This window comes from Mustela nigripes, chromosome 9 (genome assembly GCF_022355385.1).
Source record: "Mustela nigripes isolate SB6536 chromosome 9, MUSNIG.SB6536, whole genome shotgun sequence".
NCBI classification, from domain to species: domain Eukaryota; kingdom Metazoa; phylum Chordata; class Mammalia; order Carnivora; family Mustelidae; genus Mustela; species Mustela nigripes.
This window is the reverse complement of record NC_081565.1, coordinates 37,826,998-37,848,200: the sequence shown is the minus strand read 5'-3', so window position 1 is coordinate 37,848,200 and position 21,203 is coordinate 37,826,998. Positions and strand designations below refer to the sequence as shown.

Here is a 21,203-nt window from a genome sequence, read left to right as displayed (position 1 = left end):
TTCCAGTTTCCTTCAGAACAATAGCACATTTTAAATGCCAAAACTTCAGAAACCAAAACTGAATTCTAGTGGATCCTGCAACTGGTTCTACTGAGAAGATGGAGATGATAGTCTCTAGAGTTGGCCAGAACATATGAGAAGGCACAGCTAGTAAGAGTGAGTGGACAGTGAAGGCAATGAGATAGCCTATGCAACACCTGACCCTTTTATAGTCAGTCTATCTTTCTAACTAGGAATGGACTTCTGCTATACTGGGATTAATGATGTTATGTCCCACTCTCCTCACCTGATTCCAAGTAAATATGTTAACTAGATAAGCACTTAATTACATTTAAAAACAAAGCCTCCAAAAGGGTAAAGTTTATTAACATCTAAAAAAACCAGACCAGCAAAGAGCTACTGAGTATGGGATGGTTACTTATTCACAAATTTTACTGCAGGAGGTATGTTTTAATCACCATTTCAAAAATCAAAGTAGTTTTCTTCTAGAAAGAGCAGTATTTCATTCTTCAGGTAGAAGACTACTGAAAACATTACATGACTGCCCCAATTAGAAATAGATAAATGAATACCTTAAAAATATATATAAAAGAGTAACTGCTACTTGAACATGAATTTTCACAAAATTACTCTTATTCCTAATTCAGACAATTGCTTAGAAAAGGTTGCCTTAAAAAAAAAAAAAAGAAAAAAAAAAAGCAATACATGAATATGTCTTCACTTAAGTACATGCTCTCAAGCAACTTTTAAAAGAAAAGTGGAAATTAGGGTTTCCAGAGCTTTAGGAGTCCATCTTCACTGTAGGTAGCAATCAGGTTCTGATGAGGGTGATGTGCGATACCAATCACATCCTTCTCATGAACCTGGGAAAAGTAAAGCATTGGGTTAGAGGATATAAGTCTATAAAAATCACCCTCAAGAGGCATCCGGAGTTGAGTGGGAGGGAGGAAGAGTGAAGCTTCCATTTCCCACCAAAGAGATTCAACCTAAGGCAGCCTCAAGGGCTAAACAAAACGAAAACAAATGAGGCTATCACAATGCTAGTTGATATTTCTGTACTGTTTTTCATAATGTGTGAATAATATTTTGTCTCAAATCCATTTTGCATTACAGCTGATCCTACTCCCCATCGCTATTTTGTAAATTCTAGGCCAAGACAGTGTCTAAGACCAAATGATGATCAACTCAGTGACCTTGTATTTTCCAGACCCCTCAGCTAGGCATCCCTGAGACCTGCATGGAGGCCTGACAGAGCAGGTGCATCAAAAGCTCACTCAAGAGTCATATGAAACCAAGAGATGATTTCCTCATAAGGATTTGTATGTAATTTTTTATATGTTCAACATATCACTTCTTCTGGACCACAGAAAATTACATTTTCCCTGTCCCCCTTGCATTTAGTCAGCCATGTGACTGAATTCGAACCAAAAAAGAATGAGGAACAAAGTATCATAAGCCACTTCCAGATATGAGTCTTAAAAACATCCAGTATAGCCCTAAGCTAGTTTTTCTCCTCCTGAGATCTTAGAGGACACTATTCCAAATGACACAAAAGATGGAGGAAGACTAATTCCTATCACGTTGTGATATAACAAGAAATAAGCTATATCTGTCACTCTCTGGTCCCACCGGGGATGATATGCCTAATCTAGCTGGCTAGTTAGGCATGTTCCCTTTCTTTCTGCTTTATGTACACCCATCCTATTCACTTGAAGCTGAAGGTTCACTGAAGGAGACCTTTCCTGAGAGAGGAGGTAATTCTTTATCATTACTAATGGGCCCTTTTATTTTATTTAGTCATAAAATTTTATTTTTTATACCAAGGTTCACAGAGCAGTGTGGAAGAGGTTTACTTCAGAGTTCAGAAAGACACAAGTATTAATGCAATTTCTTGAGATGGCCTTAAGTTAGTAATACTCACTGTCAAAGTTCTCTCCAGTTTGCCAGTGACTGTACTAAAACAGTAGAGCACAAAGTCCTCCCCGACACAGTAGATCCATTCACCACGAGGGGACAGGGCACAGCAAACAAAATCCCCACCTTCTCTCTTACCAGAGCTGAAGCTCCTGACAATCTAAATCATACCATACCGCAAGGCAAAAACAAAACATCTGGATTAGCAGCAGCAGTTCAAAAGCAGCAGTTTTAACACCTTCAGATGGTTAATTTTGCATTTTGGTTTACTGACACTTATAATTAGATCACCAGTTACACTCACCGTGTACTAAATCCTCTTGCCTGTGAAATATTCCATGGATAAGGTATCTAAACTTAATCACACATCCCAAGTTACCAACCCTGCTCTTTAGTCTACTGAGTCATTTTACCCTGAAGTAAATTCATTACCACCTAAACAATTTCTAAATCAGTATACTACAAGTTGTCAATGCTCTGTGGACTTACACTCCATTGTTTCCTCTTTCTAACAGAATGGGATGCTTTCCTTAAGCAAGAGGACCTCTGTCTCCAAGACCTTGCTTGCTATATTTTATATACCATATCATCATAAATCAAGCTGAGCAAAAACCAATCTCAAAAGGTTAAAAGGTTAGATAACATGATTCTTTTTACACCATTCTCAAAATGACAAAATAATAATGGAAAGCAGATCAGTAGTTGCCAGGGGCTAGGGATGGAGGAAAGTTGGACTATAAAGGTGTAGCATGAGGGAGTTCCTCTGGGGATGATGGAACAGTTCTGTATCCTGACTGTTGTGGTAGTTACAAAAATCTATACATCTGATAAAACTTCATAGAACTTGTTGCCTCAACATGAACACATATAAAGACTAGTGAAATCCAAATAAGGTCTGATTTAATAGTATTCTATCAGTGTCAATTTCTCGGTTTTGATCATTGTACTATGGTTATATATGATGCTATCACCAGGGAGAGGGTGAATACACAGACACTCTTCGTCCTGTACCAGCAGAAAACTAGGAAGTGGGCAACAATAGGTGTTATACAGGGGACCAGTATATAATGCAAACCAGCTAACTCAACCAGGGGCTCTTTTTAGTTAGTTCAGTCAGTGAGTCAGTCTGTCTGCCTACTTAATCTGTACACTCAATGTGGAGTTTGAATTCATAGCCCCAAGATCAAGAGTTGCAAACTCTTCCAGCCGAGCCAGCCAGATGCCCCTCAACCATGGATTCTAAACTACAAATTTATCAGTTACAAGGACTAATGGAAGGGAGAGATGGTTCCAGACACCAGCCCCTGGCCCTTCTCCATGCTCAGCAGGACCCCCAAGGGCCCAAGCCAACAGTCTAGTAGCACCACAACACATTCCCAGGGCTTGAGACTTTAATCCTGACACTCCAAATGTCCCTGGTGCTATAAAAGTGAGGTTCCTTGGGACCATACAGGTGCCCTGATTACAAATACATATCATGAAGCACTGTTGCCCTTCTCCTATGAGAGTTCTACCTTAGATAGTGTGGTAACTGGGAGATGTACTGAGTTAGTAATCTACATACTGTAGCTCCCTTACTCAGAGACTGTTAACACACAGGTTTGAACTGCGCATGTCCACTCATATACAGGTTTTTCTATTTATTGTTTATTTATTTATTTTACTAATCTCTACACCCAGCATGGGGCTCAAAGTCATGACCCTGAAATCAAGAGTCACATGCTCTTCTGACCAGCCCATGCATTTTTAAAAAATATATATACAGTATGGTACTGTAAATGTATTTTTTCTTCCTTATGATTTTCTTAATAACATCTTTTCTCTAAAAGATTTCTTTCCTACCCTCTTACTTTATGATAAGAATACAGTATATAATACATATAACATACAAAATATGTGTTAATCAATTATTTATGTTATCGGTGAGGCTTCCATCCAGTTAACAGTAGGTTATTAATAGTTAAGCTTTGGGAGGAGTCTAAAGTAATATGCAGATTGCTATCCAGGGGGTTGGTGCCCCTAACCCCTATGTTGTTCAGGAGTCAACTATATATGGTTTTTGGAGTGATGAACCCATATTTTGTTACTAGAAGGGCCAGAACCAAGGGATGACTTAGAAATGGCCCACAAGTTCCATGCAAAGTTCCGAGCACTCACCTGCCCCTGCATGTTCATGATAACCACGGTATTTGATCTGTTACACACCACAAAGTGCTCTGGATTTTTAGGAAGCAGGATCACACTGTTGACAGTGATATCTGTCCCCGCAGTGCTGCCCAGGGATTTAAAGGTATTTGAACATTCTGTGGTCTTCATATTCCAGATCTATGACACAAAAGTTTAAGGCATTAACATTTCTGGGGTATAAGAGTTTCTAAAAGTTTGGGGATTAAAAAAAAGTGAAATGTGATTTAAAAAAAAAAAAACGAATAAAACTGATTCAGAAAAAAAGCTTCTTGATTTTTAGTCCTATCAGATACCTAGCTTTGCCATATACATGGTAAGCACTTATCATATTTGCTAATTAAGTGGTATCAACAAGCCACAAAGCTATATAATAAAACCTTTTAAAATCTGATCTTCCCTGGGGCACCTAGGTGGCTCAGAGGTTAAAGCCTCTGCCTTCGGCTCAGGTCATGATCCCAGGGTCCTGGGATCGAGCCCCACGTCGGGCTCTCTTCTCAGCAGGGAGCCTGCTTCCTCCTCTCTCTCTACCTGCCTCTCTGCCTACTGTGATCTCTGTCTGTCAAATAAATAAATAAAATCTTTAAAAAAAAAAATAAAAAATAAATAAAATCTGATCTTCCCTTAGAAAATTTTCCTAATGAGCTATATATCTTTAAAATTTACTATGTATCAACACTGCTACTGTCAAATAACCAGAAAGCTACTTTTATCTGGACATCAAAATAACTTTTTAGAATTATATGCTCAGGACTCTATCCTGAGCTCTAGGCTGGGGCATAGGCATGTCCATTTTTAAAAAAGCTCCAGAAATGATTCCAGCGTACAGCTCGAACCAATGAACAGAAGCCATAGTGCTGACGCACACATGAGGATCCACGAAGTAGAAGTCCCTCTTGGCCACGTGTATTACCTCTCCTAGCTCAACATCTCTTCTGCTAATAGGCCCCACCCTAATGCTCACCTGGCCATTCTGGGCTGTTACAAACTGATGGGGCTAAATCGGACATCACAGTTCCTGAAATCTGAGATGAGCTGAGAAGGAATGGACCGAATCTTCCATAGCATTGTCTGGACACTATTCACTTAACGAAATGTGTGTGTGTGTGTGTGTGTGTGTGTGTGTGTGTGTACACACAAAAGCCTCAAAGGCACAGACTGTGTTGTTTCCTTTGTGCTTTCAACAGAGCTTAGCACTAAACGAATGTTGACGACCTATAAAGAGGAGGAAATAACTGCCCCACTAATTGCCCCCATGTTTATTTTCCTAATTTATACGTTATCATCTGGCCCAATCTCCCGAAAGCCCAACTGTCTTCAGGAGGGAAATGAACTTTTCAGTGAAGAGTTACAAGGATCCCAGTGTTTTCTGTCCAACAAATCAGTGAGATGCTTTATCTGACTCATTAAGGAACTAGAGGAAAAGACCACAAGCATTTCACAGATTGTTTAAGGCCCATATACAAAGGACAATGAGGGCAAATCCCATGACTAAAGTACTAAGAGCTTTGTATATGGCCCCAACCACCCTGAAGACGACTTTCCTACCCTCAGGTTCCTGGTTCAATTCCCAAGCCAGAACAAGCAATTTCTGAGGGTGGTCTTTTAGGCATTTGTGTTAAAATGTTTCAGTCTTCTGCTACAAACTACACAGATACCTAAGGCGATTTAAAAAGTAGGTCCAGGATACCTGGGCAGATCAGTCTGTTAGGTGGCTGCTTTCAACTGGGGTCATGATCCTGGGGTCCTAGAATCAAGTCCTACACCCAGCTCCCTGCTCTGAGTGGAGCCAGCTTCTCCCTCTGCCTTCCTCTCTCTGTCTCTCATGAATAAATGAAAAAGTAAGCAAAAGGAGGTTCAGAATTTACATGGATTGTCTCAAATATCTCCAGCAATTTTCTATTTGGACTTATCTCTGCTAGGAAATGAAGCCTGCATTAAAATAACTAAGCCTTGGGACGCCTGGGTGGCTCAGTGGGTTGGGCCTCTGCCTTCAGCACAGGTCATGATCTCAGGGCCCTGGGATCAAGTCCTGTATCGGGCTCTCTGCTCTCTACCTGCCTCTCTCCCTACTTGTGATCTCTATCAAATAAATAATCAATCTTTAATAAATAAATAAATAAGCCTCTGACGTTGCTGAATCTCAGCTTTCAGCTGAGAGCTGAGACAGTAAATGAGTATTTGAGAGGGGCTTAGTTCTACTCTACACCTCCCCTGCGTCTCTATAAATGTTGTTAAGAAAGCCCCTAAATGTTGGGGGGTCAGGGGTAGAGTGAGACTGTGCAAGAAAAAAAGAGATCTATTTATCTGGCCACTAAGCCCTTTGTAAACATGACTATAGTGGGTGAACCATACCTCTATCTAGACAGACTTTAACTGCTATAAATGTGGTGTGACTTAATGTAGGCCTCCACACCTTCCTCTCTTCCTACACATGATAAAGTCTGTTTTGAATATGTAAATTTGAACCGAGGTACTTAAATAGGGATTCACCCAAAAATGTTACTATGTCTCAGACTCACCTCATTTACAGCTAAAAGAGCTAGTAAAGTTTACTCCACCACAATCATCACCATTATCACCACTGAAAACTCTTCAAAGGACAAAAACAGATACCCCAAAATAGACTAGTAGCAAATACTTAACCTTTACAGTGCCATCAGAGGATGCACTAATAATATAATGTCCATCTTGTGTAAAAGTTGCTTCATTAACAAAGGAGGAATGGCCACGAAATTCCTTCAAAGTTTTCCCAGATTTTAAACCATGAATTCTATCACAAACAAAAAGAAATGAACAATTAAAATTTTACAGACTGCAGGGTGCCTGGGTGGCCCAGTTGGTTAACTGTCTTTGGCTCAGGTCACGATCCCAAGATCCTGGGATGAAACCCCACTCAGCAGGGAGTCTGCTTCTCCCTCTCCCTCTCCCCTTCCTGTCCACTTGTGTGTTCTCTCTCTCACTCTCACAAATAAATAAAACCTTAAAAAAAAAAAGTATTTATTAAAACAAATATTCTAGGGATGCCTGGGTGGATCAGTCCATCAACATCTGCCTTCAGCTCAGGACATGACCCCAGGGTCCTGGGATCAAATCCCGTATCAGGCTCCTTGCTCAGCAGGGAGCCTACTTCTCCCTCTGTCTGCCTCTCTCATTCTCTCGGACAAATAAATAAAATCTTAAAAAAAAAAAAAAAAAAGTGTTCTACAGACTGCAGTTGGGACCGGATGTTGAATATTCATTCTTTCAATGAATTAGAGAAGCTCAAGTTCTAAAATCAAGTGAAGAAAGAGGACTATGCAGTATAATTTTCATTTTGTCAAATCAAAAACAAAAGCTTGGCACAGACTGGAAGAAAATATGCCCTCTATGGTACTTCTGATGCACATGGGTCAAAAAATCACATTTCGAGAAACATGAAACACTGGTATAATCCCTTTCTAATCTCTCTTCTGGGTAGACTAAAATGAACAAAATAATAATGAGGTCTTACATACACACATTCTTCATATAACACCATCTAGATGAAAGCATAAGGAATCACAAGTACCTCCCTCCAGTGCTTCACCATAGCAAACCCAAGTGAGGGAGTTTGGAGACTCTTACTTACCTAATTGTCTGGTCAAAAGAGGCACTGAGGATCTGACTGCTATCCTTAGAAAAGCTTAGACAGGTGACACCTTTACTGTGGGCCCTTTCAAATCTCCTTAAACACTGCCCACTCTGAATCTTCCATACCTTTATAAAAAAAAAATAGTAGAAACTTGTAAACAGAGTCCCACTCTTGCCTGCAGAGCTGAGCAAGATGCAATACTCAACAGTGTACTAAAACAGCATTAAAAATGCATGCTAATAGCTGAAGATGGCTGCTTCACATAGTGCAATAACCGAATCCTCTGAAACTTAAATCTCTTTACTCATAAATTATTAAAACAAAAGTTCAGACTGAAAGTTCACTTAGCAGAGACCATTTCTGTATTTAATCTAGCCCATGGTGTTTTACCAGCAATTAAATACAAACCACAGCTAATCAACTGCAGACCAATCCCATTCTCTAAAAAAAATCCAAAGTACGACACATCTTTATAAGGTGAGCCAGGGTGGTACAGCAGAAAGGGCATGAGGAGTAGATCTGAGTTGAAGTCCCTATTTATCGCTTATCAACGGTGTGACCTTAAACTGATTATTGGCAGTTATTAGGATTAAGCAAGAAAAAGTAAATTAGCATAAAGTTGATGCTCAAAAACAGTAGGTGTTATTAAGCTATCACATGTGGAACACTTCCTCATTGCAAGTCTCAAAATGTCTACATATAAAAGTGTGCCCCTAATAAATACCTTAATTTTTCCATCTTGGGCCCCAGTTGCTAACATTTCTGTATCTCTGCTGAAGCACATGCAGAGGACAGCATCATCCATCATCATAAAGTTATCCTGGGCCTGGTATTTAAGATCCTAAAGGAAACAAAGATAAGCAGTTACCAAAACAAGACAAAGTCCCCAGTTACGCTAGATTTCTATAAACTCACTAAAAGCAGAGTAAGAGACTATGCCTACTCTAAATTTCCCAAGCAAATACTAGTGCCATGCACATGTGCTCCTAATGAACAACTGATAGTGGTGGGAATAAGTAATTTTACACACTTCAAATTAATACTCTAAAAAATTCCAATATAACACCCTACATCTTTTGCTTACTAATCCTTCTTCTATGCAAAATTACCCTACAAGTCCACAACTGTACATTTTTAATGTATCTGAATTTCAGAGGTATGATGTGAAAAGATAATGTCTTTTTCAAATTGTCAGCTACTTTTTCTAAAACCATATACTGACTAATATACTGAATCATGATGTTTCTTTTACCATCCATTACTGTTCTGAACAAAGTATCCATCTTTTCCTAATTACAAAGTAAGACTGCATCATGGTTTTTTTTTTTTTTTTAAAAAACAAACTATAAGGAAATATATGAAGCAGAAAATGAAAATCACTTATGAATTCACTACCCATGGAGCATAAGTTAGTATTCTATGATAAAGGTTCTATTTTAAATCAGTGGATAGTCAGTAAATACCTTTTAGGGAAAAAATTAATTTGGATCTACACCAACTTCATCTACCTGAACAAATTCCAATGGATCAAAAATTAAACTTAAAATGAAACATGAAAGCACTAGAAGTTGTAGGGAAAAAAGATGGATAAATATGATACAAAAAAACTAAGTCTGTAAAACAAAACGATGAGCAAAGTCAAAAGACAACACCCAAAACTGAAAAATATTTGCAATACATAATACAAAAACTGTTCCTAAAAATCAGTAAGAATCCAAAAGAAAAATAGGCAAAGGATACGAAGACTTCACAGAACAGGAAACACTGGTAGTTTTCACATATAAAAAGATAATCAACTTCATTCATAATAAGAGAAACAATTAGTAAGTACTACAATTAAATTAGAAAAATTAAGTAATTTCTTCCACATACTTAGAAAGTGCAGGAAGGTTACATAAGAATAACCCTGGGTGGACCAAGGAAGAGAACTGACCATCTGAGGAGCAAGGCTCTCTCTCTCTTTTTTTAAATTGTATTTATTTATTTGACAGAGAGATCACAAGTAGGCAGAGAGGCAGGCAGAGGGGGAGGGGGAGCAGACTGAGCAGAGAGCCCAATTCGGGGCTTGATCCCAGGACCTTGAGATCATTACCACCTGAAGGCAGAGGCTTAACCCACTGAGCCACCCAGGTGCCCCGGAGCAAGACTCTCTTACTGAGCAACATTTCTATTTATAAAATGTCTTATCAAATAGGGGCCTGGGTGGATCAGTTGGTTAAGTGAGGTCAGGTCAGGTCAAGATCTCAGTGTCCTCAGATGGAGCCCGTAGCTGGCTCTGCACTCAGTGGGGAGTCTGCTTCTCCCTTTCCCTCTCCCTCTGCCCCTTCCCCAACTCATGCTTGGGCTAGCACTCAGGTATGCTCTCCCTCTCTCTCAAACAAAGACTATTTTAAAAAAATGTTGTATCAGATGTACATATTATTGATTTAAAAAATAAATTTAGGGCGCCTGGGTGGCTCAGTGGGTTAAGCCTCTGCCTTCAGCTCAGGTCACGGTCTCAGGGTCCTGGGATCGAGGCCCGCGTCGGGCTCTCTGCTCAGCAGGGAGCTTGCTGCCTCCTCTCTCTCTGCCTGCCTCTCCGCCTACTTGTGATCTCTCTCTCTCTCTGTCAAATAAATAAGTAAAATCTTAAAAAAAATAAAATAAAATAAAAATAAAAAATAAATTTATATTATAAAAATAAGATAATTTAAAAACAAAAAATAGATAATTCTGCCACTAGAAAAGTTAACATATTTTAAATACTTTACCTTTCTGATTTTTCCAGTTGTAAAGTTCCAGACTTCAATGAATCCATCAACAGACCCAGTGACCAAATACTGACCATCTGGAGAAAATCGAGCACACTCCACATGTGATTTCTGACCAAACTGTTTCAAATGAAACAATGAAACAGATGCATTTTTATCTACTGACCTTAAGACAATTTCCATTTTAACCTTTTGAGAAATCCTGCCCTAGAACAAAGTGATAGCTAGCCTCTATTACAGAGTATTGGAGAGTTATTTCTGTATCTGGACAGAGGCAATGGATGTATTTTCTCTGACCAGTTTTAGGTCTGGGCTCTCAGTTTAAACTAGCTTTTTTAATATGAAATTGGTATTTTTAAAGCAGTTATGAAGGAACTATTTTAGCACAGGACTTGGAACAAATAATCCTATTAAAATACTCAGTAAATTTTTACCTGACACAGCCATAGTATGACTTTCATATTCAATGTGAGACAGTATGTTGTGCATCTAGGGGACAACAATTTTTTTCCCCCAAAATAAATGCCCGTTTTCCTATATTGTTTTGTAAACAAATTTTCCATCCTGTTCCTTCTCATGACCTTCATTTAATCAAGTGACAATAACATGTGGCTGACCGACTCAAGAACTAATTAGAGCTGACAGACTATTTGCCTAGGAGATGTATCCTGAATATTACTAGCAATGATGTTCCCAGTAACAGATGAAAACTACAGAACATTAGACGAAGGAAAACAGAGAAAAGCTCTATTATGAATTTCATTTTATATACCAGAAAAGGAAGTGTTCATAAAAGAAAATCTTAGCCCAGCAGCGTAATTATAATGGATTTCTATCTGTCTCAAGGCTTCACCCAGGTTAACAGTGCTACTTAGAAATATCTTTACATGGGAATCAGAACATACAATCCAGAAAAGGTAAAAGTTAAAGCTCTAAGCCAAAGCCCAAGATCTGAGGAATATGAAATATTTCAAAAGCCATAAATACCACAAACCCAGGGAGAAACTAATATAAAGGAGATGCTGAAGTAGCAAATACACTTTTAATTTTGGGAGCTGCAGCAATTATGTGAGTATGCTTTATCCTAGAAAAGTCTCAGATTAAAAAAAGAACTACAACAACAAAAAACAAGAAATAGCCATGAGATGATAAAATTATTTTACTCCAACACCACACAAGCCTGCTTTACAATCTATGCCTGGTAATTTGCCAGACATGGAGCAGGCAAAAACTGCAACACTGAACTGGATGAATACACAGAAAGTTCACAGTGAGTTCCAGGCTCACCCAAAGAGCTAACCATTCTTTCAAATGAAGCCCTTCTGGGAAGAAGTGCAAGGGCAGAGGATGGGCCAGCTGCCAAATTTATGGATATACACCTGAGGTGTGCCACTGCCAGAGCCCAGAAAGATGTCAGTGATCACCAGCGGCAACCCTGAATGTTGTCAGAGCTGGAGAATGAGCTCTGCTCCCCCACCCAAGCCCCGGCACATGCCCTGGCTGGGCAGGCATGAAGTCCTTGACAAATGATTAGCAAGTGGCTGAGTATCTAAGGATCCTACCTTAATATGCCTGCTCAGCTGTGTAGGAAACTTTTCTTCTTCCACATCTTTGACAGCTGCTTTGCCTCGGAACAAATCTATGGTCATGCCAGGAGGAAGCAACCCCTGGTGCTGCTGCCACTTCAGGGCCTGTGAGCAAAGAAACATACACTCATCTGCTTGGGTGCCTCTAAGAACCAGTCCTGACTGCTCAAAGCCAGCCCGAAAGGATCAGGTTAACACGAGTCTTTGGCCATCTGAAGACAATATAACCAATGCAGCTGTGTGTGTTTTAGGAACACACGCTGATGCCTGGATGCAGGGAACTCTGAGAGCCAACAGGTCCGTATTTCCATATTGTTTTTCTTAGAGGTTTAACCTTTATCAGAAACAAAATTTGAAAAACAAAAATCTCCCAAAGTCCCAACATCCAACAGTTAGTTAGCATTTTGTGTATACCTTCTAGTTTTTCCCCCCACCCCATGTGTTTATTAAGTAATATACCTGTATTGATATTCTATATAAAATTTTATACTGTTTTCACCACCTATCATCAGGTCATGCAATGACATAACTATCATTTCAATGGCTATAAAAATATACCCTACATGGTGAAGGGCTTAATAGTTTAATTAATATATTAATGGACAGTCACACTGCTACCAATTTTTTACAAGGCTAAATTATGCCACAACAAACACTTCTGAACATAAGGCATTTTCTATTTGAGGGATAACACTCACTCAGAATAGATCCCCAGAAGAATTACTGAACCCAAAAAAGAATATGAATGGTTAAGCTCTTGATACACACCCAAAAAGCTGTAACCTCAGTAATGTTTAAGACTGCATTATAGGGAGTGGAAAAATCATGCATTTTGGAGACTGATGATCCTAGGGTAGATCTTTTGCCAACTCTTTTAATGGTTCCCAATTTATTTCCTCTTCTGTTTATTTATGTTCGTTGCCCACTTGTTTACTGTACTTTTACTATTTTTCCTATCCATTTGTGAGGTTTTAATATGATCAGGCTCAGGAGTTCGAGGCCCACAATGGGTGTAGAAATTAGTTTAAAAAAAAAAAAAGTCCACAAAAGTTAGGTAATGTGTTAAAGATCACATTAATTGGTAAGTGAGAGATCTTGGATTCTAACTAAACATTTATTCCAATTTGCCTTTGACAGTGTCCTGGCACAATGATCAACAGTACTATCTGTTGATAGTACCAGCTATCCCAGATGGAATGATAAATTCTACAATCATCCTAATTCTAACTAACTCTGGAGCCTGTACTATTAACCATTAATCTATACTGCTTTTCCCAGGAAAGATGAAGGTGGCATGACACACGTGCTGGTATAAGGAGCACTATAGGCTGTCCCCAATTCTAAGGATATCTGATTTCTCCAGCCTATAGAGTTTATATATAGGAAACAGTACCAGGAGTTCAACTCCACAGCCTTTTTTTTGGTTGTTGTTCCACAGACTTTAATTACCTGCCCCAGCAATGCCATGAGACGAGATGGAGGGACCACACTGACTTCACCAGCTAAGGCCTGGGCAATTGCTGCTCTTCTCTTCTCTTTGCTACTTCCATCTGGGTATGCCTGAAAAAGGAGATGGGGTAGCATCATTCTAAGAAGTGGTTACAGGATATGAGTGTGCTTATTTAAAACCAAACCAAACCAAACCAAACCAAAAAACCAATAATAATCATCAAGCAGAAACTTTTTTTTTTTTTTTAAAGATTTTTTATTTATTTATTTGACAGAGAGAGATCACAAGTAGGCAGAGAGGCAGGCAGAGAGAGGAGAGGAGGAAGCAGGCTCCCTGCTGAGCAGAGAGCCTGATGCGGGACTCGATCCCAGGACCCTGAGATCATGACCTGAGCCGAAGGCAGCGGCTTAACCCACTGAGCCACCCAGGTGCCCAGAAACTTTTTTTTTTAAGGTTTTATTTATTTGGGGTACCTGGAAGGCTCTGTCGTTAAGTTTCTGCCTTCGACTCAGGTCATGATCCCAGGATCCTGGGATTAGGGTCCTCCAACCTGGGCTCCCTGCTCAGTGGGAAACCTGCTTCTCCCTCTCCAATTCCCTCTGTATATATTCGTACTCTTGCTGTCTCTTTCTGTGTGTTAAATAAATAAAATCTTAAAAAAAAAAAAAAGATTTTATTTTTTTGACAGAGAGAGAGAGCGAGCGAGCGAGCACGCACAAGCAGGGGGAGCAGCAGGCAGAAGCAGACTCCCTGCTGAGCAAGGAGCCTGACATAGGACTCCATCCCAGGACCCTAGGATCATGACCTGAGCCAAAAGCAGAGGCTTAACTAACCGAGCCATCCAGGCGCACTAAGCAGAAACATTAAAACACACACACACACACACACACACACACACACACAAAAAGAAACTACCTGGTTAAAGAAGGGATTGATTATATTAATTAGTTAAGACAACTTCCCAACTCCCCCCACTTGCATTTCAAAAGTATAAGCTGGGAGAGAGTTGAAGTCAGCCAGTCCACATTGTTATTTCTGAAAGGGTCCAAGTAACTTTTGTCAAAGCCAGAGTTGTTTTTCCAGTTTTTTGAAAAATCTGCAGAGTTGAGGATTCTTTTAATAATTTTTTTGTAATTTATTTCAGTCCAATGACTCCCAACCCAGAAGTTCTTGACCACTTCTAACCTGAATCCTGTCATGGTAATCTAAATTTCTTTCCTCATGGTTTCTGTGAGTTTACCCTAACTTTATACTCTCTAGGACCTATTAAACTCTTCTTCCTCCTATTTAGACTAGTAAAAGGCTGGGTGAGCAAAATGAGGTTTGGGAAGAAGAAAAGAGTATCAGTCACCACACTCTACCAGTAAGCATAACCGGCTGAGACAAAAGCACAACCTTTCCAAGAACTAAAAAAGAAAACTGCACTTGTTGGGCCAAGGGACACAAATGCACAGTAATTTACTAGCAGTCAGGCAGCACTTCAGTGTCAAGTAAGTACTTGGGCTAATGTAGAAAATGTATCAGAGTAAATTTTTTGACTAATCAACATACAACCCTCTAAAATGGGGTGTATAGGGAAGACCTTCAAATACTCAGAAAACTGAACAAGATTATTCTTTTTAGCATATGTAAATTTCAATCAACATACATAAACAGTTATTCCTCATTCTCAAAAATTAAATCAAAATCAGTATCCAATAAAATGGGTTAAAAAACAGAGTACATTATTATATATTTTTTTAAGTTAACAAGAGCTTCTAAGAGTCATACCTCACGAGGATCAAAATAAGACCTGGCCAAGAGGTTCTCCAAATGAATATAACGCTCTGGCTGGGTTTGTTTTAACATGATCATGGGGTCTGTCTGTCTCAAGAGTGACCTGGCAGCTCCCAATTCACGCAGCTCTATCAATTCCAGAACAACCTAGAAAATGGAAAGAAAATGTCTGTTTCAATGCATTCTTTCAGTACTCTTTCAGTACAATTTCTGCTTCAAAAATGGCCTCCCAACATGATTTCCAAAATTAGGAAATATTCCTTCCTCTTTTCCCTCGTATTTTCAGGTGGGTGAATGAAGCAATTATAAATGATAACTTCAATCCTTTTTTTTTTTTCAATCTTTTCTTAAGCTCTTATTTATTTATGAGAGAGAGAGCACAAGGTGGGGAGGGGCAGAGGGAGAAGAGGAAGCAGACTGCCCACTGAGAGGCAGAGCCGGTTATAGGACTCAAATCTCAGGATCCTCAGAGCATGATGAAGTCGGATGCTTAACTGACTGAGCTACCCCCGTCTTTCAACTTCTGTCCTTCATTTTTATCTACCGATCTCCTCTCCTCTCAGGCTTCCTGCTCAGAATACAGAAACTGAAGAAAACTAAAGATGAGAATATGAGCTCCAGAGAAACCATTCTCCAGTTAACAAAATTTTCTTTGGGTAATTACTAAACTCATATGGACTGTAAATAAACAAACTATCCTATTTTTATTTTAAACAACAACTACAGTTATTTCCAGAAAGCCCATTCTGTTATTATACAAGTGTATAATAACTAATTTGTACGATCTTTGTCCTCGTTTCCTGTCACAGAGCTTCTAAAAACCTTGGAAATTTCCTAATAAGAGGAATATCTTCATTATTAATGAGCCCTGTGCATTACATCTGAGTTTGCGCTATGAAAACAGTTCATGGAAAGGGCTGGTTGCCAGAAAAACCAAACACATTAGAAGGCTGAGGTTTTGAGTGAGCCCAACCTCCAAGGAGTGCTGGGGAGCTGAAGACTGAATGAAACCCCAATAAAAATCCCAATGGAGCTTTTGGTTGGTAAACACATTAATACGCCAAGTGAGATGCTCTGATTCCATAGGGAGAGAGCATTAGAAGCTCTACACTCAGGACCCTCTGAGACCTCTCCTTTATGTGTCTCTTCATTTGGCTGGTCCTGATCTGTATTCTTGATAATAAAATTGTAATCATAAATATGGCACTTTACTAGTTTTGTGATTCATTCTAGTGAATCATCAATTCTGAAGGGGTCATGGGGACCCCAGATATGCAGCCACTTTTTTTTGGGTCTCAGGCCCCAAAGAAGTGTGGGGGGCCTGAGACCCAAAAAAAGTGCAGCCTGTGTCTGAAGGGGCATCTTGGGGAGGACTGAGCCTTTAGCTTGCAGGGTCTGCACTAACTGCGTGGTTAGTGCCAGCAACAAACTGTAATATACTACTTGGTATCAGAACAGTTTATTTAATGATTACTTAAAAAATAATCTTAGTTAAGGAAAATCTTGGCTTTTCAAGAAAAAAAAAAAAAAAAAAGGAAAAAAACATACAAAGTAGTACTCAAGCCTTGACATTGTAAGTTTTAAGGGCTGTTACACTCCCACAGTGCTTCAAGAAATGCTCACCGATGCTTCCCAGTGAGGGGGCCCACAATAAACCAATTCAAGGGGATCAGCATCACCTCCACTCTTACCTGTTCATAGAGGTCAATGAGGGTTTTGTCTGGCAATTTCAGAGACTGTATAGCCTGTAAAACAGTATCCCAATGGCCACTATTAATGTCAGCTACAAAACTCTCAATGCTGTCCACGGTATTCAGAGACACAGTAGTCTCTTCCTGTAAGGTTGCTAGTGCCCGATGTAAACTGTTCTCCTTCAGGTACTGCATGATAAGACGGATCACACTGGGGGGGGGGGGGTGGAAAAAAGCAAGTCACTTAGCTCAGTAATCCTCACACACCAATGAGTCCACAAATAAAACCCTCTCCCCCCAGCTTATTTCTTCTATTAGGCCATCCTCCTTTCACTGTTTGCTTTGTAGTTCTTTATTATAGCATATATCTTATCATATATTAACCTATCATATAAGTAAAACTTTCCAAAAATCACAGAAGGAAAGGCAACTGAAGAAAACCTTAAGTATGCTCCACAGCCAGAATGCAGCATAGAGCCTGATCTCACAACCCCAAGATCATGATCTGAGCCAAAATCAAAATCAATCAAGTTGAACACTTAACCCACTGAGCCACCCAGGCGCCCCTCACACTGTATTTCTATAGGCAGCAGGAGTATAGAGGGTTAGACTGTTCTGGCTAGAAGGAATTTCAGATAGGAATTTAATTTCTTCTATCAGGGAGAAATAACAAACATAAAACAATGAACAAAGTTTCTTGTTTATTATGTATTTACTATATACCAGATACCCTTTTAAGTATCTTGGACATATTGATTCATTTATTCTTCAAAACAATCCTATGAGGTAGGTATTACTATTATGTCCACTTTTCAGATAAGGATTTGACCAAGTAACAGAGATAAATGGAAAAATGAAGGTTCAAACTGACAATGTGGCTCTTGAGTATACATCCCTGGACAGGAAAGCAAACACCCTCTTAAAAATTTCTGCAGAAGGAAAGTGATTACTGCTACTTCTGTTAAGTTGTCTTTTCTCTCATGGCCCCTTTAAGAGTTACTCAGGTTTAGATTCCTGCTGTTCTAGTATCTACTATCTTTCTTAACATACTTCCATTTGCACTCCCAAAAAAGGTACCCTCCCTATAAAAATCTTGTATTTGACACACCTCAAATCAAATTTACTTTCTTCAAACACAATGTACAGCTGACTCTTGAACAACGTAGGTTAGGGGCACAGATCCCCTGCACAGTCAAAAATCTGTGTTTAACTTTTGATTCCCCAAAAATGTTAATGTGAGTAGCCTGCTGTTGACCAGAAGCCATGCTGAGAACATAAACAGTCAATTAACATATATGCTGTATGTCCTATGTATTATATAGTGTATTCTAACAATAAAGCAAGCCAGAAAAAAGAAAATCGTTAAGGAAGAGAACATACATTTATAGTACTGTACTATAAAAATATCCTCAGATTAAGTGGACCCCACAGTTCAAACCTGTTATTTAGGAGTCAGTTGTAATACATAAAGACCTAAAAGCTTTGGAGATAGGTTGGGATTTGAATCAGAGTTTGGTCACTTACTGTGACCCTGGGCAAGTCAGTTAACATCTCTGTGCCTGTTTCCTCATCTGTATCCTGTCAACCCCTATCCTGCAGGGTTGACTATACTGTTCATAGCATGACTAGCATAGAAAATACTAAAGAGTAGCTATTACTGAAAATAAAAACATGCAGCGACGTCTGACTGGTTCAGTCAGTAGACTGTGAGGCTCTTGATCTCAGGGCTGTGGGTTCAAGGCCCACAATGGGTGCAGAGATTACTTAAAAATAAAATCTTAAAAGCAAACAAGGATGCAGCAGCCCAAGGATGGGAGGCGGAGTGGCGTCCGCTATTACTGAGACCCCAAAGCATGGAATGCTTTGCAACTACTGCCCTTAGTTGTCTTAGTTGCCAGCACCATCACTCTTCTTTGCTTTATTTTTCTCCACAACACTTACTACCACCTGTTAAGTCTCTTGTTTATTGTTTGTCATCATGTACATTCTATAAAGGCAAGAATTTTTGTGTTTTGTTCGCTACTGTATCCCCAGGGTCTAGAACACCACAGAATAAACTTCAGTATTTGTTGAATGAATAAGTCTCCCTTTCTCCTGTGGCAGGTCTTCAGGACAAGTCTTCTCCCTTACACTCAGGACACAAATGTTATGTCTGCTGGTTTAATTATTAAGTATAGGCAAGGGCAAGGTAGAGGGTGGAGTCCTAAAAAAGTTCACTGAAGACCTTCAGTCATTAGTCTGCCTCCCTCACAAGTCGATCGTTCATTCTTCTGACCTCGTCTTCACATTCTGTCTCTCCTTTATAGCTACAGAGAACTCTCTGACCAATCAAAATTCAGCGCCAGATACCGCTTGATAAAACAGCTAATTATTCATTCGTTCCGAAGGCAGTAATTGAGCATCTAGGATGTGCTAAGAACTTGGACTAGAAGGACTCCTCGGCGCCTACACAGGCCTGTAGGGTGGGGAGAGAAACAACTACAACGCTGGGTAAGCGCGGGGCAGAGAATAGCCAAGGGGCAATGTAAGCACAGAGGAAAACAAATCACACCGTTTAAGGGGGAACGAGAAGAGAAGAAAGCTTAGAATCCAAGCTCCCTTGTGCAGGTAATCAGACTGGAGTTCAGAATGTATGGGCAATTTGACCAGTCACAGAGCGCGCCAGGAGTCCGCGATGGCCAGAACTCAGATCTTCAAGGCCTATGCTTCCTCCCAGCCCCCAGCACTCTCCCATGGGGCTTTGGGCTTCTCATTCGCTGCTTGCTAGTGGGCCCGCCTCCGAGATAGCCAGATCCAAGAAGCTTCTTTGTGGGCAAGGAAAAGCCCTCCACTCTCAGACGCCTCCCCCTGAGCATCTTCCACTCCGCACCCTTTACCTCCCCGCCCCCACCACCTCGCGAACTTCCGCCACCGCACGACTCACTCCGAGGACTCGATTTCGATCGACATAGTGCTATCTTCACAGGGACACACACCAGTCCACCCCCAGGCCCAGTCGCGCGACACACCAAATACACCTCCCGCGGCCGCCTTACACCACTTCCGCTCGACGTCCGACGCCCTCTCCGGAGAAGACGTACACGACGGAGGGGCGGGGTGTGCGTCGGGGGCGGGGCTTCGAGCGGCTGTTAGAGGTCTGAGTCTGCGCGCCTGCTCCGCCTACTTCGGTAAAGAATTCTCCCATCTCCCTGAGGGGGAGCTGCTTGGAAGCATTGGTTCGGAAATTTTGTTTTCCTTTGATGCAATTAGTTGAGTAGGCTTAAAGATAGGACTGAATTCACAATACCGGACTAGGAGATTAATGCATTCGAAACCAGTGGAACGCTAGCCAACATTTGTAGGAAGAGTTAAGTGTTAAGAAATAAACAGAAAGTTTTAAAAGCACAAGACTTTAGGGGCGCCTGGGTGGCTCAGTGGGTTGGGCCCCTGCCTTCAGCTCAGGTCATGATCTCGGGGTCCTTGGATCGAGCCCCGCATCGGGCTCCTTGCTCAGGGAGCCTGCTTCCCCCTCTCTCTCTGCCTGCTTGTGATCTCTCTCTGTCACATAAATAAAGTCTTAAAAAAAAAAAAAAAAAGCATAAGACTTTAAAGCCAAAACAGTTTAGTCAGTCTAATTATGAAAAGTTGGGGACACATCGGGCTCTCTGCTCGGCAGGGAGCCTGCTTCCCTCTCTCTCTCTCTCTCTCTGCCTGCCTCTCCATCTACTTGTGATCTCTCTCTGTCAAATAAATAAATAAAATCTTAAAAAAAAAAAAAAGAAAAGTTGGGGACATAGTTGGGATTTGCATACCCACTTCTTGGAAAGAGCAGAATGATTTATAGCATTTCCAACTAAGTAGTTTAAAAGAGTTTCACTGCAGTGGTAGGTTACTAGAAAAACAATGAAACTAAATGCAGATGTTCAAAGGGAGACTTGAGACTCCTTGTTATAGACTTCAAACCATACATTATTAAATTAATTGAGACAAATGAAATGTAGAGATGTTAATGAATTTCATAAAGGCTAGTTTTTAAAATATTGTATTGCCATTCTGTATAAGTTTAAAAAAATATTTGCAGCAAAATGGTAAGAAATCTATGTTGTGAAAATTACAAACTGAAATGATTTATTTGGAGATTTCCTGTTGGCTTTCAGTCTTATTTGATACTGTGTGTATCTCCAAAGATGTGCACACAGCTTCTCTCTAACCTCTTAAATACTGGTTTGTGTTTTGTTTTTTTGTTTGTTTGTTTTCAAA

The 21,203-nt window shown here is 40.1% G+C and overlaps 1 protein-coding gene across 2 annotated transcripts; it reads right to left on the bottom strand.

Annotated features, from left to right (window-relative positions):
- Window positions 1-345: 345 nt before the first annotated feature.
- Window positions 346-20,027, bottom strand: SMU1 (SMU1 DNA replication regulator and spliceosomal factor). Of its 2 annotated transcripts, none has more exons than XM_059411507.1 (12): window positions 19,888-20,027; window positions 16,965-17,175; window positions 15,268-15,420; window positions 13,497-13,607; window positions 12,024-12,152; window positions 10,462-10,581; window positions 8,436-8,552; window positions 7,709-7,836; window positions 6,745-6,871; window positions 4,072-4,239; window positions 1,922-2,074; window positions 346-863 (listed from the first exon to the last, which is right to left on the bottom strand). In XM_059411507.1, the coding sequence occupies exons 1-12, from the start codon at window positions 19,911-19,913 to the stop codon at window positions 765-767; spliced, it is 1,542 nt and encodes a 513-aa protein (XP_059267490.1). In that variant the 5' UTR covers window positions 19,914-20,027; the 3' UTR covers window positions 346-764. The 2 variants fall into 2 exon arrangements, with proteins under 2 accessions (XP_059267490.1, XP_059267491.1); XM_059411508.1 differs by having other exon boundaries at window positions 16,965-17,018; window positions 19,888-19,979.
- Window positions 20,028-21,203: the final 1,176 nt, after the last annotated feature.

Bases quoted from the DNA above. Each gene is read 5' to 3' on its own strand.
- SMU1 (XM_059411507.1), bottom strand. From the start codon at position 19,913: ATGTCGATCGAAATCGAGTCCTCGGA. The intron at 10,582-12,023 runs GTAGGATCCTTA...CATTTGAAACAG, and splicing joins AGCTGAGCAGGCATATTAAG to TTTGGTCAGAAATCACATGT. The intron at 2,075-4,071 runs GTGAGTGCTCGG...GGTATGATTTAG, and splicing joins TCATGAACATGCAGGGGCAG to ATTGTCAGGAGCTTCAGCTC.